Source organism: Eleutherodactylus coqui, chromosome 13, assembly GCF_035609145.1.
Source record: "Eleutherodactylus coqui strain aEleCoq1 chromosome 13, aEleCoq1.hap1, whole genome shotgun sequence".
Classification (NCBI taxonomy): Eukaryota; Metazoa; Chordata; class Amphibia; order Anura; family Eleutherodactylidae; genus Eleutherodactylus; species Eleutherodactylus coqui.
The window spans coordinates 30,546,611-30,572,327 of record NC_089849.1 but is presented as its reverse complement, the minus strand read 5'-3'; the positions used below and the strand labels follow the sequence as shown (position 1 = coordinate 30,572,327).

Below are 25,717 nucleotides of genomic sequence, written 5' to 3'. Positions count from 1 at the left end.
AAAAAAAAAAACACTATCCAACTATTATAAACATTTTTTGTATTTATAATTATGGACTGGATTTAAAATGTAAAACTGGGAAGAATTTGTCAAAGATCTCTCCTGCTTTAGGATGTTTTTATTGAACAAAACCAAAGCAGCGCAATCCTCCAAATGACTCTTGGAATCTGGAAATCCCTTCCCATTTTAGACTCGCCCAAGTATCCACCCTCTGCCTGTATGACAGCCTCTCTGCATGCGGTGAATCACCTTTTGTGTTTTTCGGTCTGGATAACTTTCCATTCCCGGTGAAAAGCCTCCCAGAGATGTTGCTGACTACCCATTGGCTGCTTAAAACATGGGGCGTTTCCAAACTTCTGGGAGGGGTCTGTAGTTTTTACAAGCAAAGAAATACCAAGTTACTTTGCCACTTAGGACTCACTTACATGAAATTATATATATTCCTTTTTTTCCCCATACACATACCAAACCCGGCCAACTGAGGCCATTGAAGAAACAGTGCAAAGTAAACAGCCTAAAAATAGTCATCTGTAAATAAGTCCAAAGTCAGTGATTAACCCATTTCATTCCACTAACAGGTACTGGTCACATGACTTCATGGCTGGCTGAGCTTGTCCTCCAGGATTAGGCATTCATGCAACATACGACCACTAAATGTAACACAAACCGTTTGTTCTTTTTATTACACCTTATAATATTACATGTTTTCTGCAATCCTGAAAGGTTTTCTCTTTATTACTTTTTTTTATACATTATATCATACATAAACCTCAACAAAAAAAGGAGTCTGATAAAATATACATGCCACAGCAGCAGAAATACGTTTTGTTGCAAACTAGCTGAAAACTATAGTTTTTTGCCCTTCGGATTATTATACAACTACAGCAAAAAAAAAAAAAAAAAAATTATGATACAGAGTGCAGATGTCGTGTTAGACCTCCTCCCCCCATTGTGGACATGGAGGTGTCTACATCGTCACTAGTTTTGTTGACATCTTTGTGTTCCCCAAATGTGGGGAAAGGTCAGCCTTGTTTGTGGTAAGGGGCGGATTTTATACAGATAATACAGAATTTTGGGCAAGGGGGGGGGGGGGATAAAAAGGAAATTTTCACCTTCATGTGTACTCATCTTCCATACAACTTGAACAGATTATACAGACTGATCAGTTTCTAACTCCGGTCCAGGTCTCCCAAAGACAAAACCGGACCTAGAAGGTCAACTGAAGCATAGAAGAACTGGGACAGTGTTACGAGAATGACCCAGCAGCGTTGGATAATGTCCTCCCATCCAGAAACCGGCAACTGGAGGGGCCCCTTTACAGTTGTGTCTGGTCAAGCTTCAATCCCCTTCTATGTAACCATGATCTGGCAGGTAAAATTGGGCACACTCAGATCATCTCAAGTCCCATGGCTCGGTGGGTGTTGCAGGTCTTGGCCTGAGAAGATGGGGTGAAGGAGAGGGTGGAGGTGCAAAGCTGTGGCTGCTGCAGCAGACGCGGGCCGTGGAGCTAGCAGAGTTGGGTATAGGGCAGCATGGGGGACGTGATGAAGGGTCAGAGGCCCGGCAGGGTGTAGGGCAGACGCAGGAATTATGTGTATAGGGTGGCTAGCTAAAAAAGCAGCATGGTGGGCTGGGATGAGAGAGTGGGTAAGGTGGGAAAGAGAGATGGGAGCCAAATGTGGCTGAGGGATGTGGTGGACCTGTGCCAAAGGTTGTGGGTGAGGTGGGATACCAATAGCCGCTGCAGCTGCAGCATGCTGGAGGATAGCATGCTGTACCGAGGTTAAGGAGGCGGCAGATACTGGGGGTGCCTGCTGAATATGTATAGGCTGGAGGGTTGGTGCTGTAGGCTGCAGAGCTTGTGGGATAAGACCGGCTGGGAAATTCTTCACTTGCTTGGCCAACAGCTGCTGCTGTATATGCTGTTGAGCTGCCTGCTGTAGTTTGCTGTACTTTTCCATTTCTTCTGGAGTAAAAGTGATGGGCTGGCTTTCCAGAGGTGCTAATGAACCTTCATCCTCTTCTTCATCCTCTTCCTCCTCCTCCTCTTCCCCATCTGGCCGCACAGAACTTGTATCAACAGCAACTGGAGGGTAAGTTGAAGCATTGAAGAAATCAGAATCAGGTGGTGGAGGCATCATTCTGCCATGGGGTGGTGGAAACGGAAGACTTCCATTAGGTGCAGTTCCCTCTCCAAACCCTTCGGCAGGTGGTTGGAAGCAAACTAATTCCTCTTGGGCGATTGGTTCTGCAACAGGCGCGGGAGGTTCGGACTCTACGACATCATTTACCTGGGGCGCAGTCTTCTCTTCTTTCTTCTGCTCGGCATCAACAGCGACGGACGTCTCTCCCGACTCGTTCTCACCTTTTTGTGGCACTGTGCCTTTGGACCCTGCTGGCAGCTTGCCTATTAATGGCAATGGAGCATTTTTAGTACCAAGAATAGGTGGTAATTTTGGGCCAAAATATCCCTGAGGTGGGTCTTTTACTTTCGATCCCGACTTGGAGTTGCGGTCTTCCGACGTGCTTGCTGCTTTTTCTAAACGCCGAGACTGGATTTTCTCTAGGAGCTGTTTTGCTGTTAAGGAACATCTCCCTATATCTTTCTCCGTGCTACTGCGAGGCAGGTTAGCTCCACTTGCTGCTCTCGTTTCCAACCCTCGACTGCTCTCTCTTCGGCTAGAAGAACGAGAATAATGCGGAGACTGAGAACGATAAATCTTAGAGCGGTTAAAGTCCCGCCTAACACTTCGACGGCTATCTACACTGTCCCTCCCATGAGATCCTTTTCCAGAATGACTGCGAACACTTGTACTGCGATCCCTACTGTAACTACGGCTGCGCTTCCAGCTGTGACCAGTTAAGCTGCGGCTCCTTCTTTTGCTCCGACTCCGGCTACTGCTACTAGATCTACCTCTACCCCGACTCCTACTTCTTCTAGAGCGACTTCTGCTTCTAGAGCGACTACGGCTGTAATCAGAAGAGGAGTATTTATGTCTAGTGGAATGTCTCTTAGATGCCACAGAGTCTGAGTCTGAACCTGGTGACCGTTGCTTGGATCGCCTCCTTGACCCGCTGCTATAGTCACTGTAGTCACTATCAGAATAACTCCTATCATGACTGTATCGACTTCCATCAGAAGACCCCCCTGAACTGGAAGAGTATGACCGCCGTCGCTTTCCAGATCTGGATCGACTTCTGGATCGGTCGCTTACAGACTCATACTCATCACTGTATCTAGATGTGGATTTTTTCCTACTGGCATCATCCTCGCTTTCATACTCTGCACTACTTCGGCGGTTTCTGACCTTGGTGGGTGTATTTCTGAGAGGTGCGGAAGATGAGGATTGTGCAGGAGGAGGAAGCTGTAGCTTAGGGTCTGTTTTAGCCTTTTTGTTCTCTGGCTCTTTGGAGGAAGCATGAAGGTCCTGCTTATTACTTGAATTTCCTGCACTGTCTTCTTTAGTCAGCAGCTTTCCTGGTGCTGTGTCTCTTGAGCGAGCGCCCAATGAAGGAGATGTACTTTGCTCAGCATCTTCAACCTTCAAGACAGTTCTGGAAGAAACTTTAGACTTCTTGTGCTTATGCTTCTTCCTTTTCTTCATTTTTTGTTCAGTACCTTCGTCTCCATCTTTGTGTTTCCGTTTTCGCTTACCGCTCTTCTTGTGCTTTTTCTTCTTTTTCTGCTTGTGAGACTTCCGTGTAACTTCACCTTTGCTCCCTTCTTCGAGGGGTTCGGGTTTTACATCACCAGAAGGGGTAGCAGAAACTTTAGATTGTGCTCCACAAGTATGTACTACTGGGACGGATTCCTTTTTAACAGTGACATTCAGGTCTTTGCTTGAGTCAGCATCAGTGACAATATCTTTGCTTGTACCTGGGTTCTCTTTAGGTTTCTCCCCAGCTTTGGCCTTTCCATCTTTGTTTCGGGAAAGTTTGAAGTCGAAGTATAATGGGTTACAGCTATAAGAGATGGAAGGTTCTGCCTGAGTAAATATTAGAAGCTCAGAGGGCCACTGCAGCGTTGTGCTCTCGTCCTTGCTCAGGACTGGAAAGAAAGGACCAGTTGGGTGCTTGGGCCTTTCCTGCGGTTCTTTCACAGATGTAGGAGAACTTTTGGGAGCTTCTTCATTAGTAATGTTAGACATTTCTTTCTCTACTCCATCGTCTTTCTTATCCACTTTGGGTAATACTGGAGAAGCACTGCTTGAAACTGGTTGAGGCACAGAAGTTTTGCCATCGGCAGCCGTATTCTTCTCACTTTTGTTTTCAGTCTGTCTAGCAGGCTTGGCCTTGGTAAGGACAGCTGATTTCTTCTCATTTTTCTGGAGGATGTTCTCCACTTGAGTTTGCTCGGTGGATCTCATGAAAAGCAAAAACTGGAAATTCGGTTTCACTTTGCAGTGAGCAGGCGGCATGTAGTGATAGTACTCTGGTTCACCGGCATGTGTCCCCCTTTCTTCTCGCTTCATCTTCTTCAGTTTTGATAAAGTGCTTGCAAGGGATGCGCCATTATCTTCTTGGCTTTCCTCTTCTTCCTCTTTAATTTCATTCTCTTTAATAGTCTCCCCCTCTAATGACTTTACAGAGCACATGAGGTCACTGGTTGCCCTTTCCTCTTCCTTTTCCTCTTCGGTTGATCCCACCTCCTCACCGTGATCCTTGAAGACAGCCGCTGAAGACTCCAACTTCAAGGGCGTTTTTTTGGCAAAAGAGAAGGAGAAACCTACTTTCTGAAGAGAGGATGGGGCAGAGGTGCTTTTAAAACTAAACGTTACGGCTGGGGAAGTGGGTTGAGTAGGAGCACAGATGACAGCTTGGACCACTTTTTCTTCTTGAACAGGAGTAGGACTGTCTTGCATCGTTGAGCAGGTACTGACGGGTCCATAATCATCTTCCAAGGCATCATCATCCACAGCAACCGTAGTGGTCTTGAACATTGGGCCACTTCCGGGAGCACTGTTAGACAGAATGGATAGAAATAAGACAAATGTATATATGCAACTGTGTGCTGTCTATATAGTTAAAATGAACATGCCACATTAAAAATGCTATCTCAGTTTCAGCCATAGTTTTGTGGTAAGAGTCCATATGAAGTTGCATTTCATCCCTTTAAATTCTTGCTGATTTTGGGCTTAGGAGTCCAGTGGGAGGTCCCAACAGTAAATTGATAGCCTTCCCTATAGAAGCTTACATGCAGAGGTAACGGTATCTGATTAGGATCGTTCCTTGGACTCCAAAGACCATAATGGGCTAAGAGCTAATTGAATAAAATACAACTTATACTGAACCTTACTACAAAATTATACATCAATTTGCTTATTGTCTCCTGCTGCTATTTAATATATTGTTTGCAGATTAGATTGCATATTCACTGTGGGAGGTTCCCTTTGAAAGTGTTATCCAGGGAGGAAAATAGTTACCCAATTTTGTACGGGTCCAGAGGTGTCAGCACCTCCACTTCTGGCCCTGGTCAGACACCAAGTTACGTGCAATCGAGTCTTCCGGTCGCTTTCACTTGTCGGTGACATAAATCGCAGTAGACTGACTATTCAACTCCTTTCAATAACATAGGGTGCTTTTACACGGGACGATCTGTCGGGCGCAGATGCCTGACAGCTCGCCCCAGCAATAATGGGTCCTGTGCTTTTACACAGGAACAACCATGGCTGACTGAATAAAGGCAGAGCGGGATGGGGATAGTTCCCAGTCCAGAAGCCTCCATTCACAGTAAGGAAGCACTCATTCATAAATGAACTGTTTACCCAGAACGATACGTCATTCAGTTTACTGCATGCAGAAACTAAAGGACTAACGACAAGTGAACGAATTCTCGTTCATCTGCTGCATGCATTTACACTGAACGATAATCCTTCAGATTCCCGCTGGATCGCAGGAATCCGAACGATCATCGCTCCGTGTAAAAGTGTGTGACTGACTGACAAGCGGGCCGGCTTAGTTATTGAAATGAGTTAAACAGCCACACCCCTCTGATGTCCATAACAATCAGAGAGGAGGAAGACTTCATACCATGTGACCCGGTGTTGGAACCAGCGCAGGAGTGGAGGTGTGGGCAGTGCAAGACCCAGAAGGTGTTGGATAAATATTTTCCTCCTTGGATAACCTCTTCAGCAATAAATAAATACTTTTTATGTAAATGGTGTAATATCCAGATACAAGGACAGTTAATATAAAAACGACCCACCAGAGTTTAACAAATACATTACATGGGCACATCTATTTTTTGCTTTAAACGTAGGATATTTTCGGTCGCTTGCATTCACCTTTCAGCCTGCTTCCTCTGCTCCGCCAATTCAAGAAGACGTCGCAGAGCCTTCTCCTGCTTGCGCTCATCTTTCCGTGAACGAGAAGAAACATTTCGAGCGAATTCTCTCTGTTTAAGGTCCTTCAATCTCTGCATGGAGAAAGCGGGATAGGTAAGGAGAAAATCAGCGGTAAGAAAAATGCTCAATATATGTCCTAGTAAGCAAACACCGGAGACCGCGGCGGTCCGAGGGACGATGGGTGAAGACACATGAAGACTACGCAGCGGAATGTAGGGAATGGATGTACTGTAATATCAGGTACATACTTGCCGGGCAGACACTGCATGCCGTGTGTGTTGCTCTCCATCTATATACATCCTAAGCTTTATTGCATTACCAGCTACAGGTTTTCCTTCTTATTTACAGATAAAAGTGAAAGTAAATCTCTTAACTTGCCATTTTCCTCAGCAAGCAGTCCTCAGGGAAATTCTCTTTCTATCCCTCAGCCAGGCCGAGGGCCTCCCGGTACACAGATTTAGGTATGTAAAGCCAGGTTTAATCTCCAGTCTGGGGCTTATCTACTAAGCTGCCTGTGATGTCTGCAAGTTATTCTGGGAGGCAGAAACCACCATGCAGGAATATAAATACATAAATGTGTCCATCACAGCGGGATTCTATGCTGTGATGGTCAAAAATGGCAACTGAGGCTTTTTGGAGAGGGATTTGTTAAAGGGCTACTCCAGCAAAAACTCATTTTTCTATCACTCAACCCCCACCCAATTCTGTCTCACACGGTCACGTCTCCTATGTATATTGCGGTTACTTCCATGCAGTGCAGCCTAATACTTATCAGACACCATCTTGCTTTTTAGATTTCTCCCTGCTTTTTCTTCCTCTATCAATCTCCTGATGCATCAGCACAGCATCACATGACTAGCTAGAGCCAGTAACATCTCTGCCTGCTGGGAGGACAGTGCGATTATCATTACCTTCTATAGTCATTTAAATAAGCTAAATACCATAAGTATACAGTAAGGGAGGATGAACTATCATCACCTTTATTACAACTATGTGACAGAAGCCTTTAATCAGCAGCAGTAACTGTGATAGGAGTCACCAAATAGCATGTTCTTTTGGTATGGATTTTCAATGTAGATGTGCTGCAAATCTGTCACTGCTTTCACCCTCTGCAGAACACAGGGTGAAATCTACAGCAATCAATTGACAAGCTGTGGATGTAAAATCTGCACCACATGTCAATTCCACGTGGATTTTTCCTGCACTACTTGTTAAAATCTCAGTCACAGTCATTGCAGAATCCGTAGCATTTACGCCAACGGAGAGCGTGCCCCTTAGGGCTCTTCCACACTGGTGATAGATTTTCTTGTGAAGCGAGAGCAAGTGAAAACACACGATTTTGAAATCAATAAATTTCAATGGATTCATTCTCATTTGCAATGTTTTCACTCACTCCAATATGCAATAAAAAAATCTGCGATATCGCCCATCATTATCAACGGAGCCAGTGGCAGCAGTGCCAGCCCCATTGAAATTATGGGATAAGATCGCAAAAGAGTTTTGGAATTACCGATAGTGAGGGGGGGGGGGGGGTGCGGAGCTACAGGGATCTCTTACATATCTCCTCATATTTTAAGTTAGGGGGGGGGGGGTTCTCCAAGAGTGGGGGCAAGGCTAGAGGGGTTCTCATAATGATTCTTCTCTAACCAAGAGAGGGGGCAGGGCTAGATGGATCCATTGCTTATAAAGACTCATAACTTTCTTATTTTCCCACTGACAGAGCTGCATGAGGACTTGTATTTGTGTGATGAGCTATAGCTTTAACTGGTACCATTTTGGGGTATGACATCAATTTTATTGCATTTTTCAAGATGCAAAATAAACAAACAAAAAAAAACCCACAACATTTTGGCTCAGTTTTTTTCTTTTTAAATAGCATTTGCCTTGAGGGATACAAGTTGTGTTCAATTTATTGTATGGGTTGTTACAAATATGATATTACCAAATACGCATATTGTTTTAAGTCACTTTTTAAACAAAGGAAAAGTGCACAGAAAAGGGGGGTGTTTTTTTTTTCCGTTACTTTTTTTAAATGTCCCTGTAGGAATGTGTACCTGCAATCCCATGATTGCTCACATAATACAGGGCAGTACTTCTGTACTACAGTGCATTATCAAATTAGCGAACAATCACCGGCCATGGCATTGTACTTTAATCACACCAAGTGAAGGGTTAAAAGGGGTTGTCCCGCGAAAGCAAGTGGGGGTATACACTTCTGTATGGCCATATTAATGCACTTTGTAATATACATCGTGCATTAAATATGAGCCATACAGAAGTTATTCACTTACCTGCTCCGTTGCTAGCGTCCTCGTCTCCATGGTGCCGTCTAATTTCAGCGTCTAATCGCCCGATTAGACGCGCTTGCGCAGTCCGGTCTTCTCCGTGTTGAATGGGGCCGCTCGTGCCGGAGAGCTGCTCCTCGTAGCTCCGCCCCGTGTGCCGATTCCAGCCAATCAGGAGGCTGGAATCGGCAATGGACCGCAAAGAGCCCACGGTGCACCATGGGAGAAGACCCGCGGTGCATCGTGGGTGAAGATACCGGCGGCCATCTTACTAAGGTAAGTAAGAAGTCACCAGAGCGCGGGGATTCGGGTAAGTACTAAACGGGTTTTTTTTTTTTTTAACTGATGCATTGGGTTTGTCTTGCGCCGAACGGGGGGCCTATTGACAAAAAAAAACCCCGTTTCGGCGTGGGACAACCCCTTTAACAGAGGAGGAAAGTCTGTGTTTTCATTGATCCCCGCTGTTCCAGTAGGAGGCCAAGCTGTAAGTCACGGCCGGCTCCCGCTGCAGATGGCGTGGGCTCAGCTCCCGAGCCTATGTCATCCGTATGCCTTAATTATACATTTTGCCTCAACCCCCTTCTCCCCGTGTTGTAAATGTAAGTCATTGGACGCTGAGGAGTTAATATAAGGCCCTGATTGAATTTACAGCAAATCCCTAAATCATTTTTTTAATTGGCACCGATTCCTTCACAGGTAGGGCTAAAGGCTGCTGGAAAAGCGTTGCGTAAACGGCTAGACGTATTTGGTGAACGCTATAAGCGGACAAGATGTTCCAGCACATTCTGATCGCTCCTCCGCCCACACGTCTTACAACAGCTTGTATTTTGTCACAAGGAAAATATTAAGTCCGCTTTATAAAAAGGGAGCAAAGTGATTCCAAGGTAACGGGGGAAGCATATCTCCGTGTATAGACCCAGATTGCTTTTAGTGGTTTGACCCATGCCTGGGACTGTTTGCCTGGTAAACGGTATTTATATAGGAAATGACAGAAATCCAACAAAATATGTAGTAGTGAAATCTGAATTGTTTTAGATCAACACTAGAGATGAGCGAGCATTGCCTTTATCGAGTACCTGCCCACTCGAGGGGGGGGGGGGGAGGGAGATCTCCCCTTCGTTCCGCCCTGCTCTCCCCGCCCGCCGCCGGCACCCGAACCTTTCGTCTTGAGCGAGTATACTCGCTCATCTCTAATCAACACTGTAAAAGGGGTCTTCTATTATTTTTGACAATTCGGCACAGGGCACCTTGTAAATGTCCGGCGGCTCCAATCTTAGTGTCGTCATGTGATTGTGCCGTTCATCAATCACATGACCGCTGCAGCTTCCAGGACAAGACCAGAAGGGCCAAACACTTCCCAATAACTGCCAAGTGAGAAGCAAGGTAAGAGAGTGCCGGCAGCCCTTCAATATTTTGTTGGCACTCGTTACAGGCGATTTATCTGTCTGTGTAAAAGGCCCTTTAGGGATGCCCTAAGAGGTGTTATGTCACATAGCCGAGGGCCGCCTGATAGGTAATATAAAGCCATCAGACCCGGCTGGCATCTGAGTGATAAAGGGAGTCTGTATATTGTGTGTCCATCATGATCAGCACTTAAGGGGTTAATAAGCAAACGTGGGGGGGGGGGGGGGGGGGGGGAAGTACTACCAGGCAAGCGCCAAAGCTGATTCAACCAACAAAAAGACAGGGAGTTGTGGAGCGAATAGGAAGTTGTCATGGCATGGTCTATTAGCAGGTGAGTAGTCAGAGCCATGACTGAGAAATGGGGTCCAATACACATGTATTAATAAAATTACTCTCCATTTCTAAAAGAATGGAGCCATCTGCACTTCACCAGTCTTGTTCTAGCCGCCAGCTCTGTGGGGTCTGCACTTCACTAGTCTCGTTCTAGCCGCCAGCTCTGTGGGGTCTGCACTTCACTAGTCTCGTTCTAGCCGCCAGCTCTGTGGGGTCTGCACTTCACTAGTCTCGTTCTAGCCGCCAGCTCTGTGGGGTCTGCACTTCACTAGTCTCGTTCTAGCCGCCAGCTCTGTGGTGTCTGCAATTCACTAGTCTCGTTCTAGCCGCCAGCTCTGTGGGGTCCCCCAGACCAGATATACACCATATATAATGCAATATTTATTTTACGCTGAATTTTTCCTTTAGCTATCAAAATTATTTTGGCTGTTATTTTTCCGTGACATACAGGGCGATTTTTTTCATATCTTTTTCACTGACTTTTTTTTATCGTCCCCCCCCCCCGTTTTATTGGGGGTAAAAGGCTTGAAAAAATGATTTTATCATTTCTAGTTTTTTTTTTTAAATTAGTATATTTACGCTAAAATAAGGTACGGGAATGGGTTCCTCATTTTGCTTCAGACGTTTTGATATATAATATGTATGGTTTTGGTTTACAGGGCGCTTACAGCGACGGTTTTGGTTGGTGTTGATTTTGGGTTATTTTCTTTCTTATGTATATATTGTTGTTTTATTCTGTAATTTTGTCTTACTGATGTAAGTAATTGTGTTTTTTACTAATCTGTGTCCCCCGTGACATCATATAAGACCTCTGGGGGATATTCACGTTTATTTTTTTCTTTTATTTGACACTTTCCCACTATAGCTGGGGCATCCATAGGAGCCGCATCCATAGAAGCCCCTGTAGTGACATTAGTCACCGGCAGAGCTGGTCAGGTTCTAGTAGGACCCTGCAGCTCTGCTATAGCAGGGAATCCCGGAGGTCACATGTTGTACCAAGTTGTGCCACGTTTTCAGCGTCGCTGAAACTGCTGCCCATTCATTTTAATGAAAGACGCAGGGCTGAAAACGGCCAAAAGATAGAACATTCATCGCTGTCAAAGCGCAGCATTGAAGACGCTGCGTTTTGACACTTGTGTAAACAGCCCCATTGAAATTAATGGGAGCGTTGAACAGCGTTTAGCGCTTCTGTACAGAAGCGTCTGTGTGAGGGAGGCCTTTGGGGTGAAAAAGGGGGTTAAAAAATTTTATGAGAAAACTATCGAATGCATCTATGAACTTGGAAAAAATAATCTATTGAACAAATAAAGGCATATTTTACAGATTATTGAAAACACTGCCCTAAATATTTGGCCGGCTGCTACAGATTTGCACAAACCACCATAAGTGTGCGGTCCGATGTATCAGCAGAATAGTCAGCAGAACGGTTATAATTATTCCCATCATAATTAGGAGATGAAATGGCCAAACAATCCCAGTGATTCACCACGTGCTCCAATATCTCCTCCTGTTCAATGTGGTCTATGGTTCCCAGTTATCAACCATTTTTTAGAATGAGGAGAAGACGACTATAGTGGGGTAACAAACAAAATCACATTTCTATACATATGTGTGAGACTGATAGCATGGTGAGCCACAGAAAACTACCCCGGCACCCACTCATGAAAGCTGTCTGAAAGAAAATCTGTCTTTGCTGCCCATAGCAACCAATCACAGCACAGCTTTCACTTTACCTCTGCAGTATAATAACCACTCACAGAGCAGCTTTAACTTTACCTCTGCAGTATAGCAACCAATCACAGCTCAGCTTTAACTTTACCTCCGTAATATAGAAACCAATTACAACTCTTTTATTTCTTATACTGCCGAGGTAAAATAAGTGCTGCGCGTGATTGGTTGCCAGGGGCAACAAAGACAGATTTTATTTTAGGCAGTTTTCATATTTCATCGGCGCATCATACCATCGTAGCCATTATTGGTGCTGGTGCTTGCCTGTATAGAGCAATATCCTATACTCTGTACGATACACAAGGCATGGCTGGAGAGGTGCGTGCGGAGATATTGGAGCACGTGGTGAATCACTGGGATGGTTTGGCCATTTTATCTCCTGATAGTGATGGGAATAACTAGAACAGTTCTGCTGATATGTCAGACCGCAGACTTATGGTGGTTTGTGTGAATCAGTAGCAAGTATTTAGGGTGGTGTTTTTGAACATCTGTAAAATTACATGTTTAATTACTGGTACAATAGTTTTGGCCAAGTTTCTAGGTGCCTTAGATATTATTTTCCCATACAAACTTTGACCCCCTTGAATTTCAAAAAACTCCTTTCTTAGTCAATCTCTACGTTCTGCAAAGAGAATATATTTATATCTATATCTGGTATGACTATTGGATTTCCACATGTACCACCCTTCGTTCTCCCAGGAGATAAGCCGCTGCTAGAGGTGTCTGAAGGGGACGTGTGCCGACAGCGACTTAGCTCCCTATAAAAACATACATGCATGGTCAGTTGAGCATGGTGCAACCGGGGAAGATCCCCGTCGATAACTCCCATAAACCACATCTGTCCTCACCTGTTTGTGTGCGTGGTCATAAGAGTTTATGTGGTTGTCAAACTCCTGGTGCTTCTGATACTGCTTGTCACACAACTCACAGTAGAAGTTTGCCCGCAGCTCCTCTAGGGCTTTTGCAATGGCTTTCTCCTTATCCACAAAATCCTGTATGGAGTAAAATACATCCACAATAAGTATATCACTCTACAAACACAACAAACCATTCCCTACATTACATAGATTGACAGCAGCTCGAAATTGGGGATGCAACACTGCTGGGACTCTAAACTTGGACAAACCAAACACTACCTAACTCCTGGAGGCCACAGCGCATTTTTTTTTTGGTTTCTCCTACCACACTTAAAAAAAAGAAAGTCATAACTCTTATTTATCCATTGATATGGCTGTATGAGGGCTTGTTTTTTGTGGGACAAGTTGTATTTTTCAGTGGTGCTATCACTGACGGCGTGCAGGCACAGGAGGAGCGCAGCAGAGACACGGAAGCCCCGTGCTGCACTGCTTCAGGTCGCTCCTCCCGACAGTGCATCAGGACAGCAGGGAACCTACAGGGACGGCGGTGAAGGACGACAGTTCAGAGCCCACAGCAGCGGCCACGGGGTACAGCCGGTGAGCACAGCTGCTCACTTGCATTGCTTATGGCTCCCACAAATGCAGTTTCACACCTTCCAGGACCTTACAGTATTGATCCTATCGGGAGCTAGGGGTGTGAGGGGCATTCCTTCTGTCAAACCCCTAGCTTCCAGTGGCTTCAAGATACACTAATACCGACCAGAGCTTATGCAATGATGCTTCATCATTCTAGCGAGTCTAGGTAGACAAATCTAAACTTTCAGTTAGTTAGCAAGCACTTCTAGCCTTGGTCCATCTCTAATACTAACAGATCAGATAGACTTTATCTAGAGGACTTTTCTGCTTGAATTTTTGTTATATGCCAGGTTGGAAAATTATTTTCATCTCGACTTCTTAGCTCCGATGGAGACTCCTATTGTGGAGCATTAGTAGGACTGAGCATAAGTAGATAACTAAAGTTACGGCATCCGTGCGGTCTCTCGTTAATATAAGACTGTCTTCCGCCAATAAGATAGTCTTTTATGATAAGACAAATCCCCGCAGTTTATGTGTGCAGGCCGCCTACAAAACCTCCCTGAGCGTTCACGTGATCAGCTCTAGTACAAACGCTATCTACACCAGGATCTTTACTTTTTATGACTCCGGCACGCATGCACTCTCTGTCAATGATTAAAGGGGTTGTCTCACGAAAGCAAGTGGGGTTATACACTTCTGTATGGCCAAATTAATGCACTTTGTAATGTACATTGTGCATTAAATATGAGCCATACAGAAGTTATTCACTTACCTGCTCCGTTGCTGGCGTCCCCGTCTCCATGGCTCCGTCTAGTTTCGGGGTCTTCTTGCTTTTTTAGACGCGCTTGCGCAGAAGGGTCTTCTCCCTTCTGGACGGTCCGGGCACGAGCGGCGTTCTGGCTCCGCCCCTTCTACGCGTCATCGCGTAGCTCCGCCTTATCACGTGTGCCGATTCCAGCCAATCAGGAGGCTGGAATCGGCAATGGAACGCACAGAGCCCATGGTGCACCATGGGAGAAGACCCGCGGTGCACCATGGGAGAAAACCACAGTGCATCCCTGGGAAAGAACCGGCGGCCATCTTGGGAGAAGAATTTTATAAATTCATCTTTCATCACATCGGTGAGTAGCAAGCGGTTTAAAAACTGCTTTAAAATGCTATTTTATGCCAGGGGGGTGACAGGGGGAATGGGCTAATGTAAAATTTTGATGTTTGCCGTGAGACAACCCCTTTAAGTAGATAAGACATTTGTGAGAGTCGTCGGTGGCTAAACTATTGAATATCTGCATAAATTTACTAACAGGCCCATTAACGTCCCGATGACCCGCGGAGAAACACACCGAAGATATTATGAATTGAGCGTTTAAAGTGGACAATAGAACTTTAGTCATATTGGGGGTCACACATACCCTTGAGAGTAGCTCTAACATCAGAGCCTTCATATATCCTTGTGCTAAATGCACTATATTCAGTGTGATTCCATATATGTCGGTGACAAAGTTCCCTCACTCAGGGATCATATAAACCCCCCCCCCATGGTTTATGTCCAATGACATATCTAAGGATACTGGGGTTGTATATCCAGAGGCTTGTATGAATACGAAGATATTATGAACCGGGTGCAGAAACTTGCTAACAGAAAAGGCGTCACACATACCCTTGAAAGTAGCTCCAATATCAGAGCCTTTAATATGTTTGGGCTAAACGCATTATTACTGTGCGACTCCCTACACGTCCGTTACTCAGTGACCATACAGAGATCAGTCTCACCTGAAACCCTGCAATTCTGGCACCATGTATACAAAAATAAACACTATTTACCCCTTAATGCAATAGGACATGAACTTATATACTGTGGATGGCAAAGGCTCAGAATGTGAGCCTACACCATCCCGTAGCGGGAGTCATCTCTGACCGACAGTCAATGTAGATCACGGCATGTAAATGGTTCCTCTGTGACGTCATCGGCCCTCCACTATGTAATCCCAGACAGTGGCGTCTGGGCCTGCCATTATCTGTGATTCTCATTGTAAGCGATAATACATTGCAGTACAATAGTACTGCAATGCATTATCATAGTCATCATAACTTCTCTGGTTCCAGTCCCCTACAGTGAAAATAAAAATAAAAAAATTATAAAAAAAAATTTTAGGAAAGAAAAAAAGAACAACCTTTTTGTGCACTTTCCCCTCTATGTATACACACACACACACACACAGTAAAAAACTCCCTCATATTTGGTATCACATCTATGACAACCTGTATAATAAATTTTATACATTATTTATCCTGCACGGCAAAAACAAAAACTATAAAAAAAATTTTTTTAAATGGAGCCAAAAATGCTTATTTTGTTTATTTTGACCCCCCCAAAACACACTGATAATAAAAGTGATCAAAACAGTCGTATATATGTACCCTAATATAGTAACAAAAAAAAATTGCAGCTCATCACACAAAATCCATTGAAAAATAAGGTTATGGGAATTTGAATGCAGCGATGAAAAAAAAAAAAAATAATAATTTTTTTTTAAAAAGTGGAAAAACCTAAAAAAAATTAAATAATTTTGGTACAGCCGTAATCATACCAATCCACAGAAAAAAGAAATTCTGTAATTTATGCTATAGGATTAACACGGTAAAAAAAAACAAAACACAAATGACAGACTTGATGTGGTTTTTCTCCCTGCCCTCCAAGAAAAAATAAAAGTTTTACAATACATTGTATGTACCCAAAAAATGGTGCGAATAAAAACTACAGCTTATCATGTAAAAACCAAGCCCTCATATGGGCCATGTCGACGAGGGGAGAAAAAAAAAAAAAAAAGTTATGGCTTTTGAAAAGTGGAGATGCAAATCCCCAAACAAGCATCGTGTTCTTAGGCCCAAGACAGGCTGTGTCTTTAAGGGGTTAATTATATTTTTAGGTCCCATAGGAACTTAAACTAGTGATGTACAACATACTGCAATATTTCAGTATATTCAATCAGTATACTGAGCCCTTTATAGAAAGGCATCCATGACAGGCCCAAGCGCCTTCATAAGCTGCCAGTATAACCGAACGCCCCCCCCCCCCCCCCCCAATGATCTCGCCGTACTGACAGCAGCATCTACACGATAAACGGCCAGGATTGGAGTTATGCAGCCGCCACGTATAAAGGATGCTTGGCGTTTCCCGCTTTAATAGGGATGCAGTTAGCTACTTCTTGTCTTTTGATCACTAGGAACAAACTATCACCTTATACTTTTGCCTCAGTTCTTCAGTGTCTTCTTTCTCTACCTCCAAGACACGTCTTCGTTCTGTGGCATCTTCTGCGTAGTCCAACTGGAACACAGGAGCAGATAATACGTAAAAACAGAAATACTGTAAGCAACTCAATAAAAAAGCCCCCAAATCAAAACTTGCAATTGTTTTAATATTTCTGACATTGTAAGCTTACAGGGGTTGTCCGGAGCTACACTGCTGACGACCTATCAGGACAGGCCATCAATAGTTAAAGGGGTATCCTAGTGATGCAAACTTGCTGTTAAATGGAGGACAATCAAATGTTATTAAAGCCCACAATCCGCCTCTGATTGTGTCTGTCGCTCTAGAAAGCATCACCTTCTCCTGGCACTTCAGAAGTGTTTATACCCAGGTTGCCGTGGATACGTCCTGTAGACATTCCAGCACCGCATAAGATAAAGAGGTAATCAACGCAAGAAAACACATCTTCAAGAGTCAAATAAAGGGATTCAGCTGTTCAGGACCCTCATCTATCAAGTACAGCACACAGCTAACACAAAGAACGTATCTCGATCTGTGGGATCTGTTATTTCCTTGCATTATACGTACAGCTCATTGATAGCAATAGCCCTGGTGTAATGCTTATTAAGCAAGACCAAATTTTTTTTTTGTTCTGATATTTCTTAATCATAAAAACAGGGTTTTTTTTTTTACTTTTATTTTTTACAAAAATAATTTTTTTTTCCCACTTATTTTTACTTTTATTTTCATAGTGACTTGAACTTGCAATTGTTTGAGCATTTCTACCATATAATGCAATACTTCAGTACTGCAATACATGGTGTTTCTGCCAGCATTCTATTAAGATATGCCGTAGGCCCGTAGGCAAAAATCCATGGTGGCCCTTGGCCGCCATTACAACTCAGCGGCACCTTATAATCTCATTGTTGGGGGGTGACGGCTGTTTGGGATCTCCAAATGCTGATCGGGGTATGTAAATGCTGCTGCAAGAATTAACAATAGCATTTATAGGTTTACTGCCATGATCGGCAGGATCGCCGACACCCGCTGCAATAGCTGCAGTCGACAACAGTTTAATCAGCAGTGTATGGAGCGAGTTCAGCTCCCGTTTGTGCTCCATACAAACCCCTGTGCACCCAGGACATACATATACGTACTTGGGCGCTAAGATGTTAACTCGTTTATGGCTTAATAAGCATTAGTCATTTTTATTTGAGCTCTTTCCTCCCAATTACTCATTTCAGTTTTTAACAAGTAGAGAGAAAACAACAGATGAAAGGGACAGCGTCAGCACAGAACCGCACTAAGTCATGGTGCTGTACCAGGTGGTGACGGGGGAGCCGGGTTGTGTGCTTTTCCTAACCTCACCCGCTGCCCAGTTACCGCAGTGTCCCTCGGTGAAGTCCACGCGTGGTCTAAAGATTTCAATGAGCTGCACTTGCAATTACGAGGGCCGGCCACTACACAGGGGACGGAGCAGCGCTTCTGCTCCGACCCTGGTGTATTCCGGCAGGTGCTTCCTGGATAACCCTCTAGTGCTGTTCTGGGGTGACTGTCCCTTTAAAACTGTTCATTTATTTAAATTTGCTCAAATACAAAATATATATATATTTTCCCATTGACCAGAAAACCCACCTCCATTTCCATACGTCCCATTCCCATAACATCATATTTAACCACGATTGGGATAGGATCCGTCCTGCCTGCAGAAGAAACAGACAACGATGAAGGTTAAAGATGGCAAATCCGGAGAGAAATGAACTGGTTATTCAATGGGTTTGGGTGGTTAGACAATTTTGCCTTGAAGTGCAAAGACCAGAAAGCTACAGTGGACCAAACAAGAGTCCTTCTCACAGCTTACCCCTTTCAGCACCCATGATGGCGTAGAGTTCAAGCAGGGGGGGGTGACCGTTCCCTTCTTACATTTACCACAATGGACTATTAAATTGACATTACTCCGGGAACACGGGGAAAAAAAAATGCAAAAAGAGAGAACCGCAGAGCGACTATTTGCTGCGAGCGGCATTACACTGCAAGTGCATGATTAAAGGGAAAGAGTAATTGACCTAAATATCCACATGTGGAGCGCTCACGGGGGCTCAGTAAGCTGTGAAAGAGACTAGATGCAAATATAGAATTGACTCAACTAAATCAAACTAGCAGCAGATTGAATTTTATTTGTTTTTCTCGCTTCGAAGAGTATCCGAAATCCACTCAGAACCAGCCAAAGCGGGGTAGGGGATGGGGTAATGAGGGGGGTGGGAGAAAATGGGGAAGAGCAGACAGGCAATTCACTACCGCATCTGATCTCAGACTGGTGCAGATTCCCATTTAGATTACATCACAATGGGATGTAAGTCCAGGACACAGAGGGAGAAGAGGGGGGGGGGGACTTACCTGCAGACGTCACACACCTTGAGTAAAAAGACAGACTGTTAATATGTGGTTGCCCAGGTACCTGGTATGTATGTGGCACACACCTGAACATTATACCATTGGGCTTGTTCTCTCAGCCAAATGTTAAGGCTCAAGTTCCAATCAGTGCCATTGTTCAAAGGTCGTAGACAGCAGTTTCATATTCTATGGTGCAGTCCCAACGTACTGTAAATATATCATTAACACTCAATAATTAAAGGGACGGTGAGCCCTGCCTGGAGAGCTTCTGTATACTGTGCAGTCAGGTGAATGGAGCTAGAAGACAATCCGAAGGGGACGCACAAGAGGCATTTTATTTCTTGGCTCACCAATGTTTTACATAGCACATGATCGTTTATAGCTGGGAGGACAATCGTGCCGTGTAGAATGACCCGTATCCAGCCATTTCTGAGGAATCTTTGTTTCCTACATGGGTAACGGATCCGGACAACCCCTAAAGAGGGGCGGCTCCGCAGAGTGCATCAGAAAATCCGCTAGAAACCCACACCATATTGCCAAGGCTTTTGTAGCAGATCCGCTGTGGATTTTAACCCTTGTGCGCCAAGGATAGAAATCCGCTGCGTTTTTCATTTGAAGGAGTAAAATCTGTGGTGAATTGGCTCCAAAATCCGCAGTGTAGAAGATCAGCAGCAATTCGGCCATACATGAGCAGACCCGTAGGCCGCTAACACTGCTGAATGTCGCTGTGGATTCTGCACCCTCTTAACATTCTATTAGATGCCGTGTAAATCTGCGCTGCAGTTCATTCTGTGCGGTTTTTGCTTCACACACATTCTGAAAGGTTTATTAGTAGAGATGAGCGAGCGTACTCGGATAAGCACTACTCGCTCGAGTAATGTGCTTTATCCGAGTATCGCTGTGCTCGTCCCTGAAGATTCGGGTGCCGCTGCGGCTGACAGGTGAGTCGCAGCGGGGAGCAGGGGAGAGCGGGCGGGAGAGAGGGAGAGAAAGATCTTACCTCCGTTCCTCCCCGCTCTCCCCTGCAGCTCCCCGCTCCGTGCCGGCACCCGAATCTTTAGACCCGAGCACAGCGATACTCGGATAAAGCCAATTACTCGAGCGAGTAGTGCTTTTCCGAGTACGCTCGCTCATCTCTATTTATTAGCATTGGGCTGCTACAAGCAGATCTGTCAATTGACAGAAGCTAAATCTGTGTGCGGACCTGCAGCAAAATCCAAAGCAAAACTCTGTGGCTCAGCTTTAGTTCTACGCTGATGCATGTTGGAAAAATCCCAAATGGCTCCGAAAGTTATATTCCCACATAAACAAGAGATTTTATTGAATTTGCCGTCACTGTATCCTCAGGCAGAGAGTTCCATAACTGCTCTTACAGTAAAGAACCCCTTTTATATTGGTGTAGAAACCTTCCCTAGATGCATTTCCTGGTGCTTTTTTTCCCCACGCCCCTACGCAACTTGCGTGCCAATTGCATAATATGCAATTGCAACTTTTCTTTTTAATGGTCCCTTAGAAAACAATGGGTGATTCTTGGGGAAGAATTGCACAAAAATAGGCAATGCAGTGATTTTACTCAGTCCAATAGAGACAGAAGAAGAGTCGCTCATGTGAATTAACCTATTCAAATGCATGGGTTCTTTCCCCGTGCATGTTCTGTCCATCTTGGAATCGGATTAAACTTGTACGCCAAATTTGCCCCTGTGTATACAGCCTTAGAGAGGACGGCAACAAGATGGTGACAGGGTCCCTTTAATCAATTTGCAAACTTCAGCTCCTGTCAACCTAATAGACAGATATCAGATGTATTACTTTAATGGGCACCAAGTATACAAACACTGAGCAAAGCTTTTCTTTACGCGGCCCGACGTGAATGTCTCATTTAATGCCATTTGCGTTCTGTTAATATAAGATAATTGAATACAGATGAAGAGCGGTAAAAGCAGAACTGCACTTAAAGGTAAATCAATATTTCATGGCCTTAATTACTATGATGATAAAGGAGTGGATTCCTATTGGCCGTTACTAAGTCACTACTGTCATCCAGTAATCATGTGGACTTGACCGGTAACATAAGGCGTACCCACAGGAGTGTATGATATGTGACCAGTTACCATTGGGGACATACACCATACAAATGCAGTATTAATCTAGTTGAGGGTCCCATATGTCTTGGTTCTAAAAGTAAGAAACGGGTGGCTGGTTTGGGGCGGGGTTAACATTTCCTATGATGGACGGAGCTTTGCCGGCCCATTTTACAATGCGTGGCTACTTCTAGGTGTGTGATACAGGACAACCGTTTATAAGCCCAATGGTATAATATAGAAGAAGCGGTGGCCACACCGTAAGGGAAAGGACTGAAGAGCGTACCGGGTCTGAAAATGGTTTCTTATACAATACCATTTTAAGATGGAAATGGCAAGCTTCCCATTATCGGACATTATCCCCACGATGGCCAATTCTCTTGCACCCACCAATGTCCCATATCAAATGATTTATTTCATGAGGACAGCCCTTATCCATATACCCTAAGAGAGCATATGGACATCGTAGAGAGTCTCCAGAATGGAGAGCTGAGCTGTCATTATATTACATGGACCTTCACATAAATGGCACATGGCGGGCTGGCTGGGCTTTCCTTTGCTAAATCAGCTGCTTTCCAAGAAAGTAGTCAGCTGACCGCCCGTTTTTGATGAGACGTTGCTTACATTTTTGTACATGACGTTTGAATGGAGATGTTCAAATTTCTTTTAAATCTAACTTCATTAAAGTAAAAGACCTCCAACATCAGACGCCCAGACGCCCTAACCGGGCTAGAAAACGTAAAAGCCCATTGTACACTGAAAAAAAAAAAACAATTATCGTTTACTTTTTCTTGCGTAACTTTTTTTTTTACCGCTAATCGTTCCATCTAAAAGGCACCCTTAGGCAGGTAACAGTGTGTTATCATTAGTAATGCCGACCATAAATAAAAGGGTTACGGACGGCAGATTTCTGAATGACTAGTTCATATAATCTCTGTCGTGTGGTCTTGTCTGGGTGGGCTTCTAAAAGGTGGGATTCAAATCTGTCCACATATCTAGATTTTTCAACTCCAGCAGCTGAACTCCGATGTCTGGCCTAGATTGGCATCCGTCATGCCCAACTGGGTCGTGAAAAAGCGCAAAAAATAGTCTAAACTGACTTTCAATGGCTATCTTACAAGTGTTAGCAGATATCCGCAGGATAGGTGATAAAAGTCTAACTGGTAGGGAGCCTCACTGCTGGGTACCCCACCGATCCCAACAACTAGGGACCAGTGTCCCCATCTCCTCCTCATTGTAGGGGTGCCATTGTCACTCAATTCAAATCTATGGGACTTCCGAAGGTCACCAAGTGATTATACAACAGTGCGCATGCTTGGCCAGCGCTCCGATCAAGCTCCTCCGCCCTGCAGAGAATAGGTAAGGGGTAGAAAAGGAGGACATGCGACCCGTATTCTCAAGATCATGGTGACCTTAGTGGCGAGACCCCTACTGATCAGACCTGTATCACCCATCCTGTGGATAAGTCTATTCTACGCCTTCAGTTGAGCGGACGTTGAACATCCTTGTTTCTACAGCCCATCTGTTCTAGTCTTCTAGGCTTCCCTCATGTCCATTTAAACTGGATGTTCGATCTGTCATCCAACACTTGTAGGGCCACCTGTATTCCAGACTGTGAATATCCTCTAGATGGGTCCTAAACTACAACTGTAAACTCCCATATTCACACATTAATAAGAAAGCTGAACATCTCATTCATGGTAGTCTCTTAATGCAACGTAAAGCCTTCCTGTCCCTCAATTTTCGGGCTTGCTTTCCCAACACCTTCAGTCCTTTTCCTCTGTTCCGAGCCACAACCTGCAACCTATCATTACTCAGTTATTGCAAATGCTAGTAATTCAATCGTGTGGCGCAAACAAAAATAAAATAAAAATAAAAAAAATTATCAAAATCCACATTGAAAAGTGTTAGAATTTCTGAAGATTCATTTGTCATTTATTTCCCAGAGGCCTCCAACTAATATTGAGAAAACTGAAGGGAGAAGGCAAGAGGAGCAGGAGGAGGAGGTGGAGCAGGAGGAGGAAGAGGAAAGGCCAGGAAGGGCGGAGGGGCAGGCTGCAAGTATTTTAATGGAAACACACAAAAAAATAAATAAATAAAAACAACGCCCCCTTCAACATGTCCCTGATAATGGACAAGGACCAGACACGAGTGCATGGAAAGACAGAGGAAGAAAGGACGGTCCAAGCAAATATATGAACGCTACGACAGAACAGAAAGAGAGAGGAAGCCTAACATTGGTGCACTGATGACAAAAATAAAAATAAAAGTAGTCAGTCTGAACAGAAAGTTTCAATTACCACGGCTAAGTTTACCATCACCACAACAAGTCCAGGGGTATTATGCTGTAAAAAAGAAACACGGTTGGTTAGGCAGCGATCACGAGGTGAGGGTGGGAGGTGGCTAGCAGGAAGAGAAGGCTTCTTCAGGGAAAGGAAGGGAAGGAAAGCAAGAGATTCTCTACAGCTTGTGCTCTTCACCAGAGGGAGGGAGGAAAGCCACAGAATGATGGAGAGATGGAAAACAGGACAGATGGCATGAGCTGCTGTACCGCGGGCATCCATGCCATTCATCATTACTCCTAGGGTGGCCAAACAGCACCAAGATGGTCATTCGGTACCAAATCAAAACCCAGAAAACAGATGTAATACTTAAAGGGCTTGTCTCACAACGACAGACCCCGTCCATATGTCCAATTAGGGCCCAACGACATAAGAGCATAGGGTCCTGAAACACTTAGGAGTCCCTCTATGAGCCACAGACCCACCAAGTCCACAAGACCCACCAATGCATTACATTTCTTGATCAGACGTGGCTTAGAAAAGGCAAACTAGTGGTAGTCAGCTGATCACAAGACTCGTCATTATATTACGGGTACATTGAATCGTGGATTGTGGTTTGAAAAAAGGTGAAATCTGCTGCGGATCCTCACCACAAACCACAGCAAAATCTGCAGAAGACGGTGCAAATCCACACTGAGATCTGCAACATGTAACCAAACCCTAGGGGTGTGTTCAAGGGAAGGGTATTTTGGTGCCGATCTGCGCTACAATCCGCAGCATATTTTGCGCTGTGGATTTTGGGTGGATGCGCACTAAAATTCTTATCAAAATCTGCACCATTTAGTGCAGATTTTGACATGGGTTTTGCTGCAGATCTGTTGCAGATTTCACCTTTTCAATTGAAGAGGTGAAGTCTGCTTCAGATTCGCCGCAAAATCCGTACTAATAGTGAGGTTTTGACGCGGCTTTTGCTACCAGACCTGCTACAGATGTCGGTGTGGATTTGCACCAATTCTGCTAAGTATGAACGTTCCCTGATAAGCAGGATCGCACGCTGTGTTCTGCCCGGGAAGCTCTGATTACATTGTAGACCGAATTTACACAGGGCAAGGGAGATAACCGCATCTAGTTTCAACAGGAGTTGAACATACAAGTGTGATGCAATTTTCTTTAACTCACTCATAAGAAACAATGGGAGACTTTTCTGCGTAATCGCAGAAAAATGACACATGACCTCGCAGAGAAAAATCGTGCAAGTGAATTTACCCATTTAAAATAACGGGTTCTATTTCGGTGCGCATTTTCTGCAACACACAAAACTGGCACAAGAAAATTGGCTATGTAAATATGGACTTAGAAAACAAAACGCGTCTCTATCACCGAAGGACCTGCGTAATCCCGGTTTTCATGGCTGCCGTTGCTTTTCTATGGCCGTCATGTGATAACTTGTTCCCTGCGCAGACGATGGACAGGCAATGGCAGTTTGCCCAGCTCTGGATGCGATGACCCTTTTGAGATTCCTTCTGAAGTGAGACATTGATATATAATTAGGATAGATGCCCATCGGCGGTACTAGGCAGGAATGACTGCCAAGTAGTGTCCCATCGTTTGCTGGTTCCATGATAAGTTTAGTGCATAAGCCTTAAGGATTTCAGCACGAAGACGCTTGGAGGAAGTCATTCTTACACGGTATTAATGTGATACGCGACCCCAGATGTATGGTCTTTACTTAAACACGTGAAGAGCTCCGGTGTCGGCTGCGAGACTAGATCTCCACCTATGAAGCTTGCAACATCCAAGCCCCAGAGATACAAGGTAACCTAAACCTGGGAGGTCGGTGTGATAGACAGTCGCTTTATATATCCTATTGAGGTGTTGGGTTACACGCAGGCCATGAATATTCCACGCTGGTCTGACAGGGCCGCATGAAGGGCAAAAGCAGAAAAAGTGGAAGCTTACGTGCCCAATACTAACATATGGGCCTATTACATGTATTGCATTTGGCAGTGCCACGGATCTGCCAGCAGATTAAGCCCCTTTTATGCACCGAAAGACAGAAAACAAAGTTGCTGTAAATGGTACATACTGTAAATTGGCTGGCCTCAGCAGCGGGGATCACAGGGACCGGCATTGGGCCTAGTTTTTGAGTTAAAAAAAAAAAAAGTTGCGGATAGGATAGTAAGTAA

The 25,717-nt window shown here is 44.5% G+C and overlaps 1 protein-coding gene across 2 annotated transcripts in view; it reads right to left on the bottom strand.

Moving 5' to 3' along the window:
- Nucleotides 1-657: 657 nt before the first annotated feature.
- The window catches only part of GPATCH8 (G-patch domain containing 8), a 70,072-nt gene continuing 45,012 nt past the window's right edge, over nt 658-25,717 (bottom strand). Inside the window, exons 2-7 of one of the 2 annotated variants that reach the window (XM_066587287.1) lie at nt 23,550-23,594; nt 18,410-18,477; nt 16,766-16,852; nt 12,943-13,086; nt 6,285-6,415; nt 658-4,959 (exon numbers count right to left, since the gene is read on the bottom strand). In XM_066587287.1, coding sequence (XP_066443384.1) covers nt 1,398-4,959; nt 6,285-6,415; nt 12,943-13,086; nt 16,766-16,852; nt 18,410-18,436 — 3,951 coding nt within the window. In that variant the 5' untranslated portion in view covers nt 18,437-18,477; nt 23,550-23,594 and the 3' untranslated portion in view covers nt 658-1,397. The remainder of the gene's footprint in view (nt 4,960-6,284; nt 6,416-12,942; nt 13,087-16,765; nt 16,853-18,409; nt 18,478-23,549; nt 23,595-25,717) is intronic. The other variant, XM_066587286.1, reaches the window with a different exon arrangement.